General features: G+C 46.6%; 1 protein-coding gene across 2 annotated transcripts in view; it reads left to right on the forward strand.

Annotated features, from left to right (window-relative positions):
* Positions 1-22,586, forward strand: part of EFCAB14 (EF-hand calcium binding domain 14) — a 38,439-nt gene extending 15,853 nt beyond the window's left edge. Inside the window, exon 8 of one of the 2 annotated variants that reach the window (XM_085855508.1) lies at positions 22,000-22,586. In XM_085855508.1, the coding sequence (XP_085711634.1) occupies positions 22,000-22,170 (171 nt within the window). In that variant the 3' untranslated portion in view covers positions 22,171-22,586. The remainder of the gene's footprint in view (positions 1-21,999) is intronic. The other variant, XM_085855506.1, reaches the window with a different exon arrangement.
* The last annotated feature ends 1,399 nt before the right edge of the window (positions 22,587-23,985 follow it).

Below are 23,985 nucleotides of genomic sequence, written 5' to 3' on the forward strand. Positions count from 1 at the left end.
GTGTGGAGAGGTGGACACGTTCCCGACGCCAGGGAGGGAAGAAATAGATGGGACGACACGGTCATCTGGTTTTCTGGTCTCGTCTCGTCGCTGGTTTTCTGGTCTCGTCGCTGGTTTCTGGTCTCGTCGCGTGCCTGAGGAGCATGCTGGAGCCCGACGCTGCCCTCCGTACCAGGTGCTTGCAGCAGCATCGAGTTGCGGGTTCAAGTCCCGCCGAGCCAGACGTCAAGGGCCGCACAAGGTGGGAAGGTCCAAAATAGCTCTGGTTTCCAGCTCATCTTCCCTCGAGCTGGGAACCTTCAATGAAGACCATTGGGGTGCATCTTCTTTTGGGGTATTTGTATGTGCGTGTGCGTGTGTGTGTGTGTCCTTCGGCCCCATCTTTAAGCAGAATTGTTTAAGTGCCTTGTACATTGACTGCATTTCTTATAGTCTGATAGCTCTGCTCTTTGTGTGTTCCTCCCCCCCCCCACCCCCCATTATAAATATATCCCCTGTTAAATGTTTCAGCTCGTTTCTGTGTTTCTTTCATTGTTTTAGCACGGTGCGTGTTGGGAAATTGGGAAGTGGCAAATTGTGCATTTGGACCGACGGACCTCGGTAACCATCCGCTCGGGTTACGCACGGTTCGAGCACCCTAACGGCTCATTCCGCTCGAGCTCCGCCGAGGGTGAATTTCCCCGGTAGTTTGGATGACGTGGGTATTTAGCTAAATTGAAATTGGCAATCGACCCTATCCCACGCGGTCAACCTATTGGCGATTTTCTGTCTGATAAGGGACCCCTCGGCTCCGGAGTTATCCGGGATGATGACCTACAAATTCCGGGTGTTTGGTGGAGCCGACTCTACTGCTCCATCTAGAGGTCGTGCTCGCCGCCGTCACCCGGCCCCACAACAATTGGTGTCAGGAGTGGGATTCGAACCCCTCCGCCTCCACGAAATTCACGGGATTCGGATCAGGGGTAGACTGAGCAAACCCCCCACCCCCCGTTCCCCCAAATCACAAGCATTTAAAAAATTTATTCTCAACACGCAAAATGGCAAACCAAGATGGGCTGAAGCAGGTGGGTTTAGAGGTAGATGTCGTGTTTGATGAATCCATGGTCCAGGACACCACCCCCATGCAAGAAGATGTGCCCCCGCAACCAAACTCAGAGGTAGCAATGGACGCGGGGGTGGTGGTGTACAGTGGGGAGAACAAGTATTTGATACACTGCCGATTTTGCAGGTTTTCCCACTTACAAAGCACATAGAGGTCTGTAATTTTTATCAGAGGTACACTTCAACTGTGAAAGACAGAATCTAAAACAAAAATCCTGAAAATCACATTGTATGATTTTTAAATAATTAATTTGCATTTTATTGCATGAAATAAGTATTTGATACATCAGAAAAGCAGAACTTAATATTTGGTACAGAGACCTTTGTTTGCAATTAGAGAGATCAGACGTTTCCTGTAGTTCTTAACCATGTTTGCACAGACTGCAGCAGGGATTTTGGCCCACTCCTCCTTACAGATCTTTTCCAGATCCTTCAGGTTTCGGGGCTCTCGCTGGGCAACACAGACTTTCAGCTCCCTCCAAAGATTTTCTATTGGGTTCAGGTCTGCAGAGCGGCTTGGCCACTCCGGGACCTTGAGATGCTTCTTTCGGAGCCACTCCTTATTTGCCCTGGCTGTGTGTTTCAGGTTGTTGTCATGCTGGAAGACCCAGCCATGCCCCATCTTCAAAGCTCTTGTTGAGGGAAGGACGTTGTTGGCCAAGATCTCATGATACATGGCCCCATCCATCCTCCCCTCAATACGGTGCAGTCGTCCTGTCCCCTTTGCAGAAAAGCATCCCCAAAGAATGACATTTCCACCTCCATGCTTCACGGTTGGGATGGTGTTCTTGGGGTTGTACTCATCCGTCTTCTTCCTCCAAACACGGCGAGTGGAGTTTAAACCAAAAAGCTCTATTTTGGTCTCATCAGACCACATGACCTTCTCCCATTCCTCCTCTGGATCATCCAGATGGTCATTGGCAAACTTCAGACGGGCCTGGACATGTGCTGGCTTGAGCAGAGGGACCTTGTGTGCGCTGCAGGATTTTAATCCATGACGGCGTAGTGTGTTACTTATGGTTTTCTTTGATACTGTGGTCCCAGCTCTCTTCAGGTCATTGACCAGGTCCTGCCGTGTAGTTCTGGGTTGATCCCTCACCTTTCTCATTACCATTGAGGCTCCACAAGGTGAAATCTTGCATGGAGCCCCAGACCGAGAGAGATTGACTGTTATCTTGAACTTCTTCCATTTTCTAATAATTGTGCCAACAGTTGTTGCCTTCTCACCAAGCTGCTTGCCTATTGTCCTGTAGCCCATCCCAGCCTTGTGCAAGTCTACAATTTTGTCCCTGATGTCCTTAGACAGCTCTCTGGTCTTGCCCATTGTGGAGAGGTTGGAGTCTGATTGATTGAGTGTGGACAGCTGTCTTTTATGCAGATAACGAGTTCAAACAGGTGCAGTTAATACAGGTAATGAGTGGAGAATGGGAGGGCTTCTTAAAGACAAAACTAACAGGTCTGTGAGAGCCGGAATTATTACTGGTTGGTAGGTGATCAAATACTTATTTCATGCAATAAAATGCAAATTAACTATTTAAAAATCATACAGTGTGATTTTCAGGATTTTTGTTTTGGATTCCATCTTTCACAGTTGAAGTGTACCTATGATAAAAATTACAGACCTCTACATGCTTTGCAAGTGGGAAAAACTGCAAAATCGGCAGTGTATCAAATACTTGTTCTCCCCACTGTATAACCCCCCTCCGTCAAAGTTCCCCTCCGACTTTTGCCGGTTCCGCACACCGTCATGTCGGATCAGCTGCGCCAAGGTCACTTGACATGAACCAGTTCGTGGAAATAATGAAAAGCATTATGATAGACATGAAGAACGAAATAAAAATGGATGCGCAAGCACTGAAAGAGGATTTGAAAAACGAAATAAAAGCGAGCGCACAAAACATAAGGGATGAGGGGAAGAGTGAAACGCGAACACAGCAGGGTTAAATGCAGAGCATGGGGTTGAATCTACAGGCGAGTATGAAGGAGGTGGAATGACAGCACCACGTGGCGCGGAACGACCGAACCGACGAGGGGGAGTGTGGAATGTGTCCAGCCCGCAATGGAGACTCAGGTCGGGATGATGAGCGACGCTACCATAATTAAAGGGGAAACGTGTAGGGTGAGACAAGGGGACGACGGAAAAACCAAAGGAGGTGACGGAAATGGAAAAATTCACGGAGACACAAAGGGAGACAAAGGAGGGAACACCAGAGATGCGGGAGGTAGACCAGGAAAAGGTAAACTAAATACGGGGAAACAAAGATAAAGAACACACACGTCGGATTAGAAAGGGACAATGAGGTTGAGCATGGGGAATGTCTCGTGACCCGGTTTGAGCATCAGGTTGACCTCCCTCAGGAACAGAGGGAGATGGTAAGCTCTCTCGAAGCAGATCGCGACGAGATGGTACGGTCGGGCCGAACGACGTTGAGTGGATGGGTAATGTGAATGGGTACACGTGGAGTTTGGGGGGTATGGAAACCCCGGGATTTCTTGTGGTAACGCGAATCCCTGATGTGATTGTCCTGGAGTGTCTGGTGGAGTGTGTGAGCAGTACGAGTGAAAGCATGCCTGAGTGCGTGCGAGGAATTGAAACTCGGACGGATTCAGACGGGAGACATGAGTAGTGAGCCTGGAAGGCCGCACGAAGTTGTGTGGGTAACGCGCCGGCCCCGCCGGACGCTGCGTGCGAGGTCCGTTCCGTGGTTTGCGAACGGCCCAAGCGTGCACGTTTGCGCGGTCGGAAGCTGGTGCCGGAACGTCTTGTGTGTGGTACAAAACCGCCACGTGCACGGTTGAAAGGAAGGTTGTATGAATTTGGAACGGACGGGTCCACATGCGAGCGTGTGTGCGGGGCATCACGTGCTGCATGCTGCGTGTTCTGTTCACGGAGCGGGTTTCTGGGGCGATACGCTCGGGCTGATCTGCATGGGAAACCGTGCAGGTTCGGTGTGCGAGTGACATCATCGGCACAGACCTCGCGGCCCGAGTTACGGGCGAACAGCGCACGTTGGCTCGCGTGGGGAATCCCTCGAAAGTGAGCGCTCGATGCGATAAGCAGGGTGACGTCATGGCTGCACATATCGCCCGATGGAAGGGACGAACGGGCAAGCTGTCGACCGCCACCTTTGCGGTGGAAAAAAAAAAATCCTCGCTCCAAGTACACAGCCCGGTATTTGGGCATAGGAGCACTAGTTAGCGGGATGGGTCTAGCTTAGTTATACCGGCTGCATGGGGGCATGGGTTGTCCTCCATGGGGGCCGTGGACTTGTTAGTGGGAATTTAGTTTAGATTTAGAAATGGATTTCAGGAGACGTGGACTGACATGGAATGTGTAGTGGGGACGTAGCTTTGCTACACAGGTTAAATGAAACGTGCACTAGTTTAAGGGACGACGAGGGAGCACGAGATAGTTAGGGGAACATAGGTAGAGCGTGGAGTGAATTGGAAAAGTGAAAAATTGTGTGATGAATGAGTGTGGGACAGCGGGCCGAAGTGTGTGAATGGAGTGAATGATGTGGAATGCATGGTGCGAATGAATGAGTGGGGGGAGGAGTGAAACCCACCCAAGTGACCCCAGGGTCAGTGTAATGTTAGTTAATGGGTTAGTTAAATTTACCAAAAGGAGGTCGTTCTGTTGGTGGTGTATGAAGGCACGAAACCCATTTGGAGGGGTGCAGGAGTCCATGGACCAGCAGGGAGTGTGGCTGTTGAAAGGTGAGTATCGAGTAGAGGACAACGGACAGTCGAGGTCCAAGGGACCGGGATAGTGTCGTGGCCACAGGTGACCCTCGGAAAGGGACCCGGAGCGCCAAAATGCCACATGGGCATCGGAGGGGCAATGCCAGGGAGGGCAACTCCCCGCGTTTATGGGGAGCAGGTAGGCTCGGAACACAGCCTCAGGGCCTGGGGGTTCCGTAGTCATAGTCCGGCAGGAGGGAAATTCCTGCCAAGTGAGCCATGCTGCCCAGCCACGAAATTGTGCAAAAGCACGAGTGAAAATTTGAGGGCTGGGCCCAAATTTATAATGGACACCAACACAGGCGACGGGAATCATGGTTTTTAGAACCGATAGTTTGAAGACCCAGGCGTATGGAAAAGCCCTGGGGTAGTTTAAAGTAAACAAGTGCTAGGATAGTTAGGAAATGTACCCCCTTCGCACCATCCATCCCTTCACTCTCTGTAGGCCGCTGGGCCCACCTTGGTAAGATGGCTGTATTATGTGGGAGGCTATTCTGAAGCTTTGTTGGGCCTCGAGACAGGACGCTAGCCTCTTCCTTATTCCCCTCCAAAAAGGATTTAGGGGTTGGGAGTAGGCTAGGTTGACAGGATAGGTTAGCCGGATAAAGACAGAAAGGGGGTGAGGAAGACGAAATTATAGGAAAAAAAAAAGGTGATAAATTGTTGTTTTCTTGTTGCAAACTAAGGGAGTGGGTATGCACAGAGACAGGCAAAGGCGATAGGTTGGGGGGAGACAGTAGGGTAGGTCCGAGCCCGTTTTCGGAGCGGCCGGCACCACCGCACTCCCTCCAGATTCACTCGAACCAGACCAGAGGCCAGCCAGCTTCATATGCCGGCCTGTGTGCTACAGTTGCTGGTCCGCATCTGCCTTGCCATTCCTCATTTGCTTGCTCTGCCATGACCCCATGCCTACTACCCTTGTTTGCATTGCCCTGTGTCCACCATCACCATGTGTGCCAGGACCATCGCCAGTGTGTTTGCAAGGACTGCCCTGCAGGGGCAGTCCTTGCATCAAAACCATTTCCACTCCATCCATTCCCCTGCACCAATGACTTTGCAATGACCTTTGTTGTGCCTTTCTTCACAGATGACAGGTCCTGGGCCATGGTTAGTGTAAATATTAGTTAAGATTGTAAATAAGTTTAACCCACCTGTGTGTCTGTCTTAGCGCCGGCAATGTAGTTAAGTCATCTGTGTGAGTCTGTTAGTTAGTTACACCGCAAACTAGGTTATTTATTTTTGGGACATGTATGAAAAAATCTCGCACTCAGGGATCCGCAGGTAAAATGTACTAGGGGGAAACTTACACATACTGGTCACACGAAAATATGACGACTCGGGACGAGTCTGTAAAAAGGGGAGGGGGTAGTGTTGCGAATCTGGACGCCATGAGCACCAACAGCCAGAGTCCCTATAGTGGGGCAACTGAACATAATTGTGCATTTTATGAGGAAAGCACCAAATTTGGCACACTCGTAGCCTATCATATTATGAACAGATTTAGATATTGGGCCATCTCAAAATTTTTGATGGCAGTGGAAAATGGCAGCCACAGCCATCAGCGGCTGAATTTGAGATGGCCCAATATCCAAATCTGTTCATCATATGATAGGCTACTAGTGTGCCAAATTTGGTGCTTTCCTCACAAAATGCACAATTGTTATGCTATATTTAGCTAAGTTGCCCCACTACTATAGATCAGTTATATCGGTAAGTATGTGTTTCTCGTTAGAATCCATCCCCTGTGTCTAATGGGAATTAAATGTTCATGTGCTGCGGAGTTATTTTGATACTCCGGGTATTCTTTCACATTTTTACATCAACAACAACGACAACAACACTATGGACCATTTCCCACAGGATGGTGTGTCGAACACGCATGTGGGCAGAGTTCCCTCTGTCACCGAGGTTCTGACTCCATGCCTCGGCCAATCGGAAGGGTGCGAGCACGTTTGCCGGCTTTCAGCCAATGGGCGCAGAGCGAGCTCCAAGAGAAGCAGAGCCTCTTCGGGGGGCGAGGGATCAAAATGAGAGATGGAAGTCGTCGGCTGTGGAATAGTCAGAGGACCAGCTTGAGACATGGCAACGATGACCACCAACGACGCACACCAAGAGCAATGGCGACCCCTTTCTTCTCCAACAATTCCAACCCAACTCCAGCGAACACTCAGGGAATGGCGACCCCTTTCTTCTTCGACAATTCCAACCCAACTCCAGCGAACACTCAGGGAATGGCGACCCCTTTCTTCTCCGACAAATTCCAACCCAACTCGAGCGAACACTCAGGGGAGCCCGGCGATTCTTATCCCTCCCCCGGCCGGGGTGATCGGTCCTCTGAGGTAATCTTTGCCCTGATTGGACAGGGTTTCGTGGGGTAATGTGCTGGCCATCCGTGATTGGACAGGGGGGAACCCCCACCTTTCCTGGTCAGAGTCGGTGTTCTGAAGTGAGGAAACCATCGCCCCACGTCCATGGTCGAACGCACGTGGGTAACGGTGTCTTAAATTTGTCTTCGGTCAGTGGCAGCTCCGTTTCCACAGCGTCACCGAGACTTGCGCTCTGTGGTGGGTTAACACCCCAGTGGCCTAGCAAGTGGATGCAACCCTCAGGGTGCCACCAACTCCCCGTCCTGTCTCGTCCACAGAGTTTAGGCACCTCAGCGATCTGGAAGAAAAGAACCCGATCCACACCGAACATCCATCCAATCGGCAATCACCTTTTTCAATTATCCTAATCGGTTTTTATTTGAGCAAACCACTTGAATTCTTTTTCCCCTTCAGTTTTTAAAGTATCTTTGTTGTTTCATATCGCTTCATCACAATCATCCAACTGTTCTTTGTTCTTTTGCAACAATTGTTGAATTCCTTCCAAAGGGCTTTTGTCAATCTTAAGGGCACATGTGTCTGCACTTTCGTGTTTTCCATAAAATCCCACCGACACGGTGTCTTCACTCAAATTTTACACTCACTTCTTCATTTTCTCGATCTTCTGGATCTTCATGCCTGCCATCGTCGCTCAAAGATGGTCGGTCCAGGAAAACTTCATGCGCGACCATCGTTATCACTGTGGCAAATTTTCTCGCACACAGACATGCACCGATTATTGCTCTTATGCACGCTATGATGACAACAGCGACGAATATCATGAGTCCAACAAACAATATGTGAAGTATCCATGTTCCCCATCCACAAAACACTCCCTTTAACCAGGATCCGAACTCCCGTCCTTTAGTACAGTCATGGTATTTTGAAGCTACCACGTCTTCCTTGCATGCTGTACCACGTCATGGATCTTCTCAGAGTTATCTGGAATGTAAGTGCATCCAACCTCCCTTCCCAATTACAGTGCACGTACCTCCTTGGGCTGCCAAGATCATGTCTCAGGCTATTTTATTTTGCATCTTACGTCGTAGAATACCTTTGGACAGTGGGCTACTGGTTAGACGTATTGTTGTGGAGCCGGGCATCGGCGGCGAGCACGACCGCGAGGTGGAGCAGTGGAGTCGGCTCCACCGAACACCCGGAATTTAGATCGTGCTCCTCGGAGAACTCCGAAAGGCACGGGTCCCTTACAGGACTGTGAATTGCCAATAATTCGGCCGCGTGGAGTAGGGTTAATTGCCAACTTTAATATACCTAAGTATCCACGCGGCAAAGCTACCGGGGAATTCACACCCTCGGCAGGCCTCGAGCGGGACGGGCCGTTACCATGCTCGAACCGTGTGTAACCCGAGCGGATGGTCACCGAGCCCTGTCGGTCCAAATGAACAATTTACTGCTTCGCTATTTCCAAACACGCACCATGCTAAGCCAATGAAAGAAGCACAAAAACGAGCTGGAACATTTAACAAAATGGATATTTATTTACAATCGGCAGGGAGGGGAACACAAAAGAGCAGAGTTATCCGACTATAAAAGAAATGGAAATTTATACACAAGCAATGAAACAGTTGCTACTTGACAAGACAGGCGCGTAGACACACACACACACCCAAAAAAAATGGACCTCAATGGTCTTCATTGAAGGCTTCCAGCTCAAGGACAGGTGAACTGGAGATCAGAGCCTGTGCTTGGACCTGTCCACCTCATGTGGTCTTTGACGATCCGGCTCGGCGGGACTCGAACCCGCAAGACGATGCCGCTCCAAGCACCAGGTACCGCGCTCTCCAACCGGCTACGCACTAATCGACCAAGACCAAGGAGAAGATCAGAGACGACGATGACCCAGTGACGGCGACGACGACCTCCACCACCACGACCCTGACCACCACGACCATGACCACCATGACCACGACCACCACGACGACCACCACCAGGACCCTGATGACCTTCACCACCTCAACCTCCACCACCATGACGACCTCCACCACATCGACGACCTCCACCATATGTGGAGCTCGTTTGTACGTAACCCTAAAATACGGGGGTCTTCACGAAGCTGTAAGGAGGGTACCACCCGCCCGCAAAGCTCGTACATGACTCATTGCTTGTTCTATTCACGGCACAGCTCCGCATTAATCAATTTCCTCAAATGGGATCACTGCTCATGGCAATCCTGTTCGTGAAGAGTGCGGGACGTGGGCGCATACCCAACACCGCCTTATTTTCCTTCGTTGCGTAATTGCACAACAGGGTCAAAAAGGTGTTTATCCCACACACACCTTTCTCATGTAATTTGTTCCGATGTTTACCTTCTTCTTCCGTTCGTACTCCGTCATGACCCATTCCTTGTTTCCCCTTGTGGAAACTGAATTAATTGAATTTATAATGAGGTTAATTAAATATAAAATGCCAATTAGCTTCAGTTAGTGCTTTGAGAAAGAATTTAATAAATATATGCTGGAAAAGCTAGAAGGAGGCAGAATACACACATTCCTCTAAAGTTGTAAAAACTTTGTAAAAACTTATCTCTCTGCTGACCGTCTGAGCCAGCAGCAGGGAATCACATATTGTTTCCCTCCCCTCACCGGGGCAAAAGCAAGCTCCGACAACAAGGATGGCAAGTGCGGGGTATAGGCGTGAAAATGCACTCCTGAGACCCAAATATTTTGTGGATGGCAAGTGTGGGAAGCAGCAACACATGTGAAAACTGGATCACGCAGGCACACTCCAACTCTTTGCAAAGTTTGATCTTGAGCCTTATTTATTTATTTATTTATTTATTCTCATGCCAAACGCAAGCTGCACCGGGAACTGACATCATTGCCAAACAAATGGGAAGGACTTGTCAGTGGGCTGGATGACAATGCAAGGAATTGGCACCATTTTGTGTGATCCTGTATTTGTCTGGAGTCGTTCGTTGATGACATGCTGCACCAAGAGCCGTGTTCCATTGCAAGGGCCATTCTTCTGGGTGAGGATGTGCAGTGACGTGATAAGCATTCCAGGCGTTGGGTGAAATCGATGAAGAGGCATTCCTGAGACCTCAAGTGACTTTCGGTAATCCACTGGGATCACCACTTCATCTTCATCATCCACAATCGCGTCTGTGCTTAACTAACACTCTTTACCAGGAAAATTTGCAGCAACAGCATTATTTACCACTTGAACGATAGAGATGTGCGGTGCCAGAATGGCTCGCTCGGCCATTCAGTTTGGATTGTTGCAGTTGTGCAAAAGGTTTGGGAATATCAACTCGATGAGTGCTGAGAGATCCTGTGGCATGCAGAGCTCTGGAGGAAAATCAATAATTCAATCGACCTGAGGAAGAAGACCATTTCTGAGTTGCGAAAGCCATAAAGCAAATCTTTCACTCCGTTCGTCAAAACCTCCACAACGAATGTGCATACTTTCACGAAGGTTGTGAACTTAAGTTCTGCCACAGCAGAGAGCGCTTTTAAGCATGCCTCCACAATCTGTGGTTGTGAGGCCCGCTTTGCAACAAGAAGAACAAGCCGGAAGTCGTCTCCACTCCACGCGCGATCACCTTGCCACTAAAAGGCAAATCCTCCGTCGGGTCACAAAAAGTCTGCTCTGCAGCTTCCAGCATGCAACGAGGAGTCATCGGTGCCTCTTCCCAGACAATAAGTGTTCCTTGGTGACCAAGTTCAACGAGTTCAGGTCGAGCTGAAATGTCCTGGTGCTGAGTACATGGCACTTTAAAACGTGCATGCACAGTGCGTCCACCTGCAAGGATTGTTGTGGCTCTCCCGCTCGAAACGATGGCCAAAGCAAGCTTGCCCTCAGCATGAACTTCTGTCAATAACGTGTTGCAACATTCCATTTTGTCTGTACCACCTGGCACATCAACAACTCCACAAAAAGGCTCCACCATTGCTCTCCGAGATGGAAGCATATATGTGCCAGTCGTTCTTCACCACTGTCGTAGCACTGCTCATCCTGTCGGAGAGATCAAGTTGCGGTGCATCGATTGGGAATGTCAAGATCTCTGACCTTGATTTCGCAGATGATGCAGTCATCTTTGTGGAGCCTTGAGATATCCTTTTGGGGGCCCTCGGGGTGCTGAATGAGGAGTCTGAGCCGCTGGGATTACGGGTTTTCTGGGTCAAAACTAAGATCCAGGCTTTCAATAACATCTTGGATGCTGCTGTCTTGTCTTTACCTGTTTGTGGTGAGGATGTTGAGGTCACGGAGAGATTTACTTACCTTGACGGTGATATTCATGTCTCCACAGGTTGTGAGCCAGAGGTCAAAATACATCTGGTTCAGGCATGGGGAGTCATGTATTCATTAGATCATGGGGTGTGGCAGTCGGTAACTTTGCAGGATGATGGAAGTCCAAGTCTTCAGGTCCTTGGTGCTTCCAGTCTTGTTTTAAGAAATGTGAGACTTGGACTCTGACCAGGGAAATGAGACTGAGACCTAACTCCTTCGGTACCAGGTCTCTTCAGAGAATCCTTGGCTATCACTGGTCGGACTTTGTGTCCAACGAGCGGTTGCTGAGAGACTCAAATGAGATTTGTTACCTGCGGAGTCCGTGAGCATCAGCTGCGGCTGTATGGACATGTGGCTCGTTTTCCTGATGCTGATCCTGCTCACCAGATTCTCTCAGCGAGGGAGTCTCGTGAGTGGAGGAGGCCAATGGGCCGACCACGTTCCTTGTGTTTGCAGCAGGTTAATCAGCATCTCAAGGAGATGGGGATGGGCCAAGCATCTACTTGGGGCATGGCCAGACAGAGGCCCCTGGAGTACAGGTGTAAAATGGATGCAGCGACGCACTGCTTCGGTGCATGCTCCCATACCTGACGTGTTGGCCACGCCCCATCTGAATGAAATGCAAATGGGTTAATAGCAAACGTAGTGAGCTTCATACTTAACGCGTGCACGAGAGAATAGGAAACAACAACAACACAATACCCTGGCAATTTGGAATCCGTGTCGTTGGCTATGACCCTTTTGCTTCCGGTTTTTTTTTTGTTTCCGGTTTTTGTCATGGGGAATGATGCATGGCGGGAGATAAAGGCATCGTCGGAGACATGAAAGACCCAAATAATATCAGACGTGGTGTATATTTCCTCCACTGATTTTAATAAAGATATCTCCCGCATCATCAAAAAATAATTTTTAATCGTGATTTACATTTTTTGATCGTTATTCCCGAATTCAGGCCGAAGTAACCGGAAATTGCGTATACAGTTGTGAACAAGTTGTAGGTAAAGTCAGAAGCGAATGTAAGAAGAATTCTACGTTCGCTTCTAGTATTTATTTTTTTAGATGAGATCCTGTTCTAGGCGGTGTAGTTGTTGTTGTGAAGGTAATGTTGAGGTAATATTTATTTTTTTGGATGAGATCCTGTTCTTGGCGGTGTAGTTGTTGTTGTGAAGGTAATGTTGAGGTAACATTAATTTTTTTTGATGAGATCCTGTTCTAGGCGGTGTAGTTGTTGTTGTGAAGGTAATGTTGAGGTGATATTAATTTTATTAGATGAGATCCTGTTCTCGGCGGTGTCGTTGTCGTTGTGAAGGTAATGTTGAGGTAATATTTTTTTTAGATGAGATCCTGTTCCAGGCGGTGTAGTTGTTGTTGTGAAGGTAATGTTTAGGAAAATGTTGAGGTCGTATTAATTTTTTTAGATGAGATCCTGTTCGAGGCGGTGTAGTTGTCGTTGTGAAGGTAATTTTGTGGTCATATTGTTTTTTTGGATGAGATCCTGTTCTTGGCGGTGTAGTTGTTGTTGTGAAGGTAATGTTGAGGTATAATGTTGAGGTAATATTAATTTTTTTAAATGAGATTCTGTTCTAGGCGGTGTAGTTGTTGTTGTGAAGGTAATGTTGAGGTATAATGTTGAGGTAATATTAATTTTTTTAGATTACATCCTGTTCGAGGCGGTGTTGTTGTTGTTGTGAAGGTAATGTTGAGGTATAATGTTGAGATAACATTAATTTTTTTAGATGAGATCCTGTTCTAGTCGGTGTAGTTGTTGTTGTGAAGGTAATGTTGAGGTAACATTAATTTTTTTCGATGAGATCCTGTTCTAGGCGGTGTAGTTGTTGTTGTGAAGGTAATGTTGAGGTAATATTAATTTTTTTAGATGAGATCCTGTTCTTGGCGGTGTAGTTGTTGTTGTGAAGGTAATGTTGAGGTAATATTTTTTTTTTTTTAGATGAGATCCTGTTCTCGGCGGTGTAGTTGTTGTTGTGAAGGTAATGTTGAGGTAATATTTATTTTTGCAGATGAGATCCTGTTCTCGGCGGTGTCGTTGTTGTTGTGAAGGTAATGTTGAGGTAATATTTATTTTTTTAGATGAGATCCTGTTCTTGGCGGTGTAGTTGTTGTTGTGAAGGTAATGTTGAGGTATAATGTTGAGGTAATATTTATTTTATGAGATGAGATCCTGTTCTAGGCGGTGTAGTTGTTGTTGTGAAGGTAATGTTGAGGTAATTTAATTTTTTTAGATGAGATCCTGTTCTTGGCGGTGTAGTTGTCATTGTGAAGGTAATTTTGAGGTATAATGTTGAGGTAATATTAATTTTTTTAAATGAGATCCTGTTCTTGGCGGTGTAGTTGTCGTTGTGAAGGTAATGTTGAGGTAATATTATTTTTTTTAGATGAGATCCTGTTCTTGGCGGTGTAGTTGTTGTTGTGAAGGTAATGTTGAGGTAATATTAATTTTTTTAAATGAGATTCTGTTCTAGGCGGTGTAGTTGTTGTTGTGAAGGTAATGTTGAGGTATAATGTTGAGGTAATATTTATTTTTTTAGATTACATCCTGTTCGAGGCGGTGTTGTTGTTGTTGTGAAGGTAATGTTAAGGTATAATGTTGAGATAACATTAATTTTTTTAGATGAGATCCTGTTCCAGTCGGTGTAGTTGTTGCTGTGAAGGTAATGTTGAGGTAATATTAATTTTTTTAGATGAGATCCTGTTCTAGTCGGTGTTGTTGTTGTTGTGAAGGTAATGTTGAGGTATAATGTTGAGATAACATTTATTTTTTTAGATGAGATCCTGTTCTAGTCGGTGTAGTTGTTGTTGTGAAGTTAATGTTGAGGTAATTTTTTTTTTTTTAGATGAGATCCTGTTCTAGGCGGTGTAGTTGTTGTTGTGAAGGTAATGTTGAGGTATAATGTTGAGGTAACATTAATTTTTTTCGATGAGATCCTGTTCTAGGCGGTGTAGTTGTTGTTGTGAAGGTAATGTTGAGGTATAATGTTGAGGTAATATTAATTTTATTAGATGAGATCCTGTTCTAGGCGGTGTAGTTGTCGTTGTGAAGGTAATGTTGAGGTAATATTTATTTTTGCAGATGAGATCCTGTTCTCGGCGGTGTCGTTGTTGTTATGAAGGTAATGTTGAGGTAATATTTATTTTTTTGGATGAGATCCTGTTCTTGGCGGTGTAGTTGTTGTTGTGAAGCTAATGTTGAGGTATAATGTTGAGGTAATATTTATTTTATTAGATGAGATCCTGTTCTAGGCGGTGTAGTTGTTGTTGTGAAGGTAATGTTGAGGTAATTTAATTTATTTAGATGAGATCCTGTTCTTGGCGGTGTAGTTGTCGTTGTGAAGGTAATGTTGAGGTAATATTTTTTTTTTAGATGAGATCCTGTTCTAGGCGGTGTAGTTGTTGTTGTGAAGGTAATGTTGAGGTAATATTTTTTTAGATGAGATCCTGTTCTCGGCGGTGTAGTTGTTGTTGTGAAGTTAATGTTGAGGTACAATGTTGAGGTAATATTAATTTTATTAGATGTGATCCTGTTCTAGGCGGTGTAGTTGTTGTTGTGAAGTTAATGTTGAGGTATAATGTTGAGGTAATATTAATTTTATTAGATGAGATCCTGTTCTAGGCGGTGTAGTTGTTGTTGTGAAGGTAATGTTGAGGTAATATTTTTTTTTTTTAGATGAGATCCTGTTCTCGGCGGTGCAGTTGTTGTTGTGAAGGTAATGTTGAGGTATAATGTTGAGGTAACATTAATTTTTTTTGATGAGATCCTGTTCTAGGCGGTGTAGTTGTTTTTGTGAAGGTAATGTTGAGATATAATGTTGAGGTAATATTAATTTTATAAGATGAGATCCTGTTCTAGGCGGTGTAGTTGTCGTTGTGAAGGTAATGTTGAGGTAATATTTATTTTTGCAGATGAGATCCTGTTCTCGGCGGTGGCGTTGTTGTTATGAAGGTAATGTAGAAGTAATATTAATTTTTTTAGATGAGATCCTGTTCTTGGCGGTGTAGTTGTTGTTGTGAAGGTAATGTTGAGGTAATATTTTTTTTTTTGGATGAGATCCTGTTCTCGGCGGTGTAGTTGTTGTTGTGAAGGTAATGTTGAGGTAATATATATTTTTTTTTAGATGAGATCCTGTTCTCGGCGGTGCAGTTGTTGTGAAGGTAATGTTGAGGTATAATGTTGAGGTAACATTAATTTTTTTTGATGAGATCCTGTTCTAGGCGGTGTAGTTGTTTTTGTGAAGGTAATGTTGAGGTAATATTTATTTTTGCAGATGAGATCCTGTTCTCGGCGGTGGCGTTGTTGTTATGAAGGTAATGTTGAGGTAATATTTTTTTTTTTTTAGATGAGATCCTGTTCTTGGCGGTGTAGTTGTTGTTGTGAAGGTAATGTAGAAGTAATATTAATTTTTTTAGATGAGATCCTGTTCTTGGCGGTGTAGTTGTTGTTGTGAAGGTAATGTTGAGGTAATATTTTTTTTTTGGATGAGATCCTGTTCTCGGCGGTGTAGTTGTTGTTGTGAAGGTAATGTCGAGGTAATATTAATTTTTTTAAATGAGATCCTGTTCTTGGCGGTGTAGTTGTTGTTGTGAAGGTAATGTTGAGGTATAATGTTGAGGTAATATTAATTTTATTAGATGAGATCCTGTTCTGGGCGGTGTAGTTGTTGTTGTGAAGGTAATGTTGAGGTAATTTAATTTTTTTAGATGAGATCCTGTTCTTGGCGGTGTAGTTGTCATTGTGAAGGTAATGTTGAGGTACTATTAATTTTTTTAAATGAGATCCTGTTCTTGGCGGTGTAGTTGTCGTTGTGAAGGTAATGTTGAGGTAATATTTTTTTTTTAGATGAGATCCTGTTCTAGGCGGTGTAGTTGTTGTTGTGAAGGTAATGTTTAGGAAAATGTTGAGGTAATATTAATTTTTTTAGATGAGATCCTGTTCGAGGCGGTGTAGTTGTCGTTGTGAAGATAATGTTGAGGTATAATGTTGAGGTAATATTAATTTTTTTAAATGAGATTTTGTTCTAGGCGGTGTAGTTGTTGTTGTGAAGGTAATGTTGAGGTATAATGTTGAGGTAATATTAATTTTTTTAAATGAGATTCTGTTCTAGGCGGTGTAGTTGTTGTTGTGAAGGTAATGTTGAGGTATAATGTTGAGGTAATATTAATTTTTTTAGATTACATCCTGTTCGAGGCGGTGTTGTTGTTGTTGTGAAGGTAATGTTGAGGTATAATGTTGAGGTAACGTTAATTTTTTTCGATGAGATCCTGTTCTAGGCGGTGTAGTTGTTGTTGTGAAGGTAATGTTGAGGTATAATGTTGAGGTAACATCAATTTTTTTCGATGAGATCCTGTTCTAGGCGGTGTAGTTGTTGTGAAGGTAATGTTGAGGTAATTTTTTTTTTTTTTAGATGAGATCCTGTTCTAGGCAGTGTAGTTGTCGTTGTGAAGGTAATGTTGAGGTAATATTAATTTTTTTAGATGACATCCTGTTCTAGGCGGTGAAGTTGTCGTTGTGAAGGTAATGTTGAGGTATAATGTTGAGGTAATATTAATTTTTTTAGATGACATCCTGTTCTAGGCGGTGTAGTTGTCGTTGTGAAGGTAATGTTGAGGTAATGTTTTTTTTTTTAGATGAGATCCTGTTCTCGGCGGTGTAGTTGTTGTTGTGACGGTAATGTTGAGGTTATATTTATTTTTGCAGATGACATCCTGTTTGAGGCGGTGTAGTTGTCGTTGTGAAGGTAATGTTGAGGTAATATTTTTTTTTAGATGAGATCCTGTTCTCGGCGGTGTAGTTGTTGTTGTGAAGGTAATGTTTAGGTATAATGTTGAGGTAATATTAATTTTTTTAGATTACATCCTGTTTGAGGCGGTGTAGTTGTCGTTGTGAAGGTAATGTTGAGGTAATATTAATTTTTTTAGATTACATCCTGTTCGAGGCGGTGTAGTTGTTGTTGTGAAGGTAATGTTGAGGTAATACTATTTTTTTAGATGAGATCCTGTTCTAGGCGGTGTCGTTGTGTGAAGGTAATGTTGGGGAAAATGTTGAGGTAATATTATTTTTTTAGATGAGATCCTGTTCTTGGCGGTGTAGTTGTTGTTGTGAAGGTAATGTTGAGGTATAATGTTGAGGTAATATTATTTTTTTAGATGAGATCCTGTTCTCGGCGGTGTAGTTGTTGTTGTGAAGGTAATGTTGAGTTATAATGTTGAGGTAATATTTATTTTTGCAGATGAGATCCTGTTCTCGGCGGTGAAGTTGTCATTGTGAAGGTAATGTTGAGGTAATATATTTATTTTTTTAGATGAGATCCTGTTCTAGGCGGTGTAGTTGTTGTTGTGAAGGTAATGTTGAGGTAATATTTTTTTTTTTTTAGATGAGATCCTGTTCTAGGCGGTGTAGTTGTTGTGAAGGTAATGTTGAGGTAATATTTATTTTTGCACATGAGATCCTGTTCTCGGCAGTGTTGTTGTCGTTGTGAAGGTAATGTTGAGGTAATATTAATTTTTTTAGATGAGATCCTGTTCTCGGCGGTGTCGTTGCTGTGAAGGTAAAATTGAGGTAATATTAATATTTTTAGATGAGATCCTGTTCTCGGCGGTGTCGTTGTTGTTGTGAAGGTAATATTTATTTTTTATAGCAAAAAGCCTGTTTAATTTGATATATTTTCGAAGCGAATGTAAGAAGAATTCTACGTTCGCTTCTCGGCTTTGCCGATTCCATTGTGATGAAATAAAGGATGAAGTGACGCGCGATCACGTGTCACGCAGCTCGCACATGGGAAAGATAAAACCGAGATGCCGCGCGGTCGGAGGGATTGTCCCTTGGGCAATGTCATTTACGGCGGTGGTTCACTTGGTGCTCGTTGAATGGTGAGAATTGAGAGTATACTGGACTCCGTGCTTATGCTGGCTCATTGCTGATATATTTTGCGGTGATCGACTGCACATGTATTCCTTACTGCACATGTATTCCTTTTGTGTCTGTTGAGACGGCTTCAATCAAGTGAAATAGAGCCTTGTACTCCGAAGGTCTTTCTCTCGCATTCACTTCAATTTATTTCACTTGATCCCTTCGGCTGCCTCAACCGACTATGGACAAGATCTACAAGCCGGAGAGGTTCGATGTGGACCCCAACGCTACTGACTCGGAAATAAAGTGGTCCCATTGGTACCGCTCCTTCTCACACTATCTGACCATCATTGAAGAGGAAGCCGACAAACTGGCCGCACTTGTAAACCATGTCTCGCCAAGTGTATTCAGGCTCTTCTCGGAGTGTGACACCTATGACGCAGCGATCGACGTGCTGAGGGCGCTATACGTGAAGCGCAAGAACGAGGTATACACAAGACATCTTCTCAACACACACAGGCAAGAAGCCGGTGAGACAATCGATCAGTTCCTGCAAGCTCTGAGGAAGTTAGGCAAAGACTGCAATTTCCGGGCTGTAACCACCGAGGAACATCGAGATGAAGCGACCCGAGAGGCGTTCATCCAGGGCTCAGGTCAGCCCCCATTCGGCAATGCTTACTGGGAAAAGCACAACCCAATCTTGAAAGGTAGCTCACCAGGCTCGAGCTATGGATGCGGCACAGCAGCAATCTGAATCATATGGGAAACCGGTGTTGCTAATGAACGCTGCTACGGCCGAAACTCAAAGAACTCCCCGGGATACCTCCAACACTGAGGATGGAGATAAACCCGAGGAATCGGATACCCAGACCTCGTCAAACTCCTCAGCAACTACTTCGGTTGGTCAATGTTTCTTTTGTGGGTATAATAGACACCCCCGTAACAAATACCCCGCCAGGAATGCCACATGCATGAACTGTGACAAGAAAGGGCATTATGCCAGGGTATGCAAATCTACTCTTAGAAGAAATAAACCCACTTCTGCGGCTCTTTACTCACAAAAGAAAGTAACAGCAGCTTCACCGGGGAATCTATCCAAAGTTATCATCAACGTACGAATTAACGGGCAGATGGCCGAGGCGCTGATCGATACCGGTAGCTCTGAAAGTTTCGTCAACAGCTCACTAGCGAAAGGCAGGAAATGGAAGATCCACCCGACAGACAATACGGTATGCATGGCCTCCACATCACTACAGTCCAGCGTACGAGGGTACTGCAATGTTGAGTTGGACGTAAAAGGCTACACGTATCGGAATGTAAGGGTACTGGTGCTTCGTGATTTATGCGCAGATGTAATTTTGGGTCATAATGTTTTCAAGCAGCACACAAGCGTCGAAATACCCTTTGGAGGAAACAAACCTCATCTAATTCTAAATGCTCTGATCACCGCAGAGGTAACGTCCCCCCTGCTGTTTGCTAACTTGTCGCCGGACTGTAAACCGATAGCGATCAAATCACGACGATGTACCACCACCGATATGAACTTCATCACTTCTGAGACCAAGCGATTACTGGAAGAAGGTATTATAGAACCGAGCGATTCGCCATGGCGCGCGCAGGTATTGGTGACCATCAACCAGAACCATAAGAAACGAATGGTTGTCGATTACTCTCAAACGGTCAATCGCTTCACCCACCTCGATGCCTACCCATTGCCACGCATAGACGAGATGGTCGAACGCGTGGCCAATTATAAAATATTCAGCACCATCGATTTGCGAAGCGCCTATCATCAAATTCCCATTCGAGAGGAAGACAAACCTTACACCGCGTTCGAGGCAGGTAGACGCCTCTATCAATTTAAGAGGATCCCGTTCGGTGTCACTAATGGAGTAGCTTGCTTCCAACGAGTTATGGACGACATCATCTCGGATGAAAACCTCAAAGACACTTTTGTTTACGTGGACAATGTCACGGTGTGCGGTAAGGATCGGGGGGAACATGATACGAATCTGGACAGATTCTTGAGCATTGCTAGAAAATATAATCTGACCCTCAACTACGAGAAATGCGTATTCTCGGCAAGGTCAATTAATCTTCTAAGCTACACAATAGCCGACGGCACGATTAAGCCCGATCCTGAACGATTGCGCCCACTCCGTGAGCTACCCCCACCTCATGACCTGCAGACATTGCGTCGGGTGATTGGGATGTTGTCGTACTACGCTGGATGGATTCCCCAATACTCTGAGAAAATACATCCCCTGGTGCATTGCAAAAACTTCCCGCCAGATGCCGCTGTTGTAAAAGCTTTCCACAGCCTCAAAGATGATATCAGTAATTCCGTGGTATTATCGATCGACAGCACGGTGCCGTTCGTGGTGGAAACGGACGCTTCCAATCACGCGATCGCCGCGACGCTCAATCAGTCCGGCCGACCCGTCGCGTTCTGCTCGAGAACTCTCTCTGGAAGCGAGCAGAGACACTCGGCGATAGAGAAGGAAGCGTAGGCTATTGTCGAAGCCCTGCGTAAATGGAGACATTATTTACTGGGCAACCACTTCACACTCGTCACGGACCAGCGATCCGTTGCCTTCATGTTTGATGGGAAAAATAACGGGAAAATTAAGAACGAGAAAATAATGAGATGGCGGATAGATCTATCTTGTTATAGTTACGACATTGTTTATCGGCCCGGGAGGGAAAACCCTGCTGCAGACACCTTCTCTCGGGTCTACTGTTCGGCGACAACCGGTCGGGCTTTGCAAGACCTTCATGTGTCTCTGTGCCACCCAGGGGTAACCAGAATGGCACATTTTCTGCGCAGACAAAACCTTCCCTATTCTATCGAGGATATTAAACAAGTGAGTGCTTCATGCCCTGTTTGTGCTGAACTAAAACCCAGATTCTATGGCGCCGCTCCTGGCAGGTTGATCAAGGCCACTTCTCCCTTCGAGAGACTAAATATCGACTTCAAAGGGCCCCTGCCGACTGAGACAGACAACAGATACATACTCACTGTTGTTGATGAATACTCAAGGTTCCCATTTGCATTCCCGTGCTCGGATATGACCTCGGGCACTGTCGTGAAATGTCTCTCTGACCTCTTTGCCATGTTTGGGAAACCTTCGTACATACATTCAGACAGAGGACCGTGTTTCATGTCGGCCGGGCTAAAACAGTTCCTATTTGAACACGGCATAGCAACTAGTTGAACGACGGGTTACAACCCACAGGGTAATGGGCAGGTGGAACGGTATAATGGTGTCATTTGGAAAGCCGTAACCATGGCGCTGAAATCGAGAGGACTGGGGCCCGAGCAGTGGGAGGTTACCCTTCCCGATGCCCTGAATTCCATACGCTCTTTGCTCTGTACGTCCATCAATGCTACTCTGCACGAACGAATGTTTACTCACCAACGACGTTATGTTGACAGCCAATTGGTGCCCAACTGACGAACCTATCCGGGAACAGTGTTCATGAAGCGCCCGGTACGACAAAGCAAGTATGAACCAATGGTGGAGAAGGTCGAACTCATCGATGCTAATCCTGAGTATGCTCATGTTAGACTTCCTGATGGCAGGGAGACCACTGTGTCGGTTCGCCATCTGGCTCCCGCAGGTACTCCTCCCGCAGGTACTCCTCCATCTGGTACTCCTCCCTCTGACATTCCCTCCCCAGGTGTTTCCCCCTCAGGAACTCCTCCACCCGAGAATGGTGGCGACGGAGCTACCGCATTCCACCCGAGAGCGATCGAGGAGTCATCGCCGGCACGAGTCGAGGCTCCCCAAGAGGATCGGAAGCCTCCCTCAAGTGAAACCACCATTTACTCCCGGAGAGGTCGACGGATAAAACCCCCTCGACGACTCGATCTGTAAAGGGGATTCTCGGCATCCCTCGATGGCACCTTACCATGCTCCTATAACTCAAAATAATCCTCACTGCTCGGAATGTATGCTTCTGTAGTTTAAATAGTTCGCACTGCTTGAAATGTATGCTCCTACAGCTTTGAAGTAATCATGGTGCGTTAGTTGAGCCTCCATTTACATTTTAAAGACGGGGAGAATGTGATGAAATAAAGGATGAAGTGACGCGCGATCACGTGTCGCGCAGCTCGCACACGGGACAGATAAAACCGAGATGCCGCGCGGTCGGTGGGATTGTCCCTGGGGCAATGTCATTTCCGGCGGTGGTTCACTTGGTGCTCGTTGAATAGTAAGAATTGAGAGTATTCCAGACTCCGTGCTTATGCTGGCTCATTGCTGATATATTTTGCGGTGATCGACTACACATGTATTCCTTTTGTGTCTGTTGAGACGGCTTCAATGAAGTGAAATAAAGCCTTGTACTCCGAAGGTCTTTCTCTCGCATTCACTTCATCCATATTAAACGAATCTGCATGTCGGAATTGTGGTGTAGCCTGCGGGCATGCAGGGCGGGGCATGAGGATGATGCATGATGGGCATGATGATGGGAGGAGGGGTCGGCGTGGTCATCGGCTCTGCGAGGGATATAAGGTGTGCGCGCCGTCTGAGGCGTTGTCGTGATGCTGTAGTAATGCTGGAGTCGCCCGGCTCGTGAGTGTGCTGATACGCAATAAAGGGGAGCCACGGGCAGAGTACGCTCGCGCTCGCACTTGTGCACCACAGCCCGGCTCGACTGTTCCTCCGCATCGTGTCTGCCTGTTAAGCATCTTCTATTCAGTACATCACAGTTGGCGACGAGGATCTTCGGATCGGCGTGTGCAGGGCGGCAAGTAACCCGTGCGGTTCCAAGCTACGGAGCCAAGGGTCTCGCCGGCACGAGCATGGCAGAAGGTCGGGGCACGACGCACGGACGCGTACCCGTGTTCGGGGGAGATGAATTCGAGTTGTTTTCTGAACAGTTAGGTTTCTACTTTCGCGCGAATGATGTAGAGGATGAAGAGAAACGCAAGGCGATCTTGCTCGCCTCGCTATCAACGGAGCACTACCGGCTGCTGAGTGATTTGGTGGCTCCAAATAGGCCCAGTGATGACGGGCTATCGTTTCAGGACATCGTGGCGAAAATGAAGACCCACTTGGCGCCAGAGAAGTCGTTACATCTCGCGCGGTTCCAGTTCGATCACCTCGCTAAGGGTGGCGAGGAGCGCGTTGCAGACTTCGTAGCACGGGTGAAGCATTCGGCTGTGCCGTGCAAGTTCACGACAGAGGAGCGTCCGGCACGGCTAAGAGATCGTTTTATTTCTGGTCTGCGAGACGCAAAGATGGTAGCAGCCATCCTGCGGTTGACCGAAATCACATTCGACTCGGCGGTCGCGACTGCTTCGTCTGTCGAGCAGACACTCACGGATGTCCGCACCATTGCTGGCCAGGACGTAATGAGTAGCTCCAGCTGGGGCATGTCGGCTAATCCCGAGGTCCACGCGGTGACCGCACAGGTGCCGCAGGTCGCGCAGCCCGGAGTCCGCGCGATGGCTCAAGTGCCGCAAGTCGCACGCGCACCTGGCGGTGCGGGACGAGGGCGCGCACCGCAGCACGGTCGCACCGGGAGCGAAGGGGCTTTCCAGGGGTGCTGGGGGTGTGGGGGGCCACACCTGCGACAAATGTGCCCGTATAAGAACACCGTGTGTTTGCATTGTCACAAGGTGGGACATTTGAAGCGTGTGTGTCGAATGGCGCGGGCCTC

The sequence above is a fragment of the Eptatretus burgeri genome, chromosome 14 (assembly GCF_056783735.1).
Source record: "Eptatretus burgeri isolate ZD-2024b chromosome 14, Ebu_testis_v1, whole genome shotgun sequence".
NCBI lineage: Eukaryota > Metazoa > Chordata > Myxini > Myxiniformes > Myxinidae > Eptatretus > Eptatretus burgeri.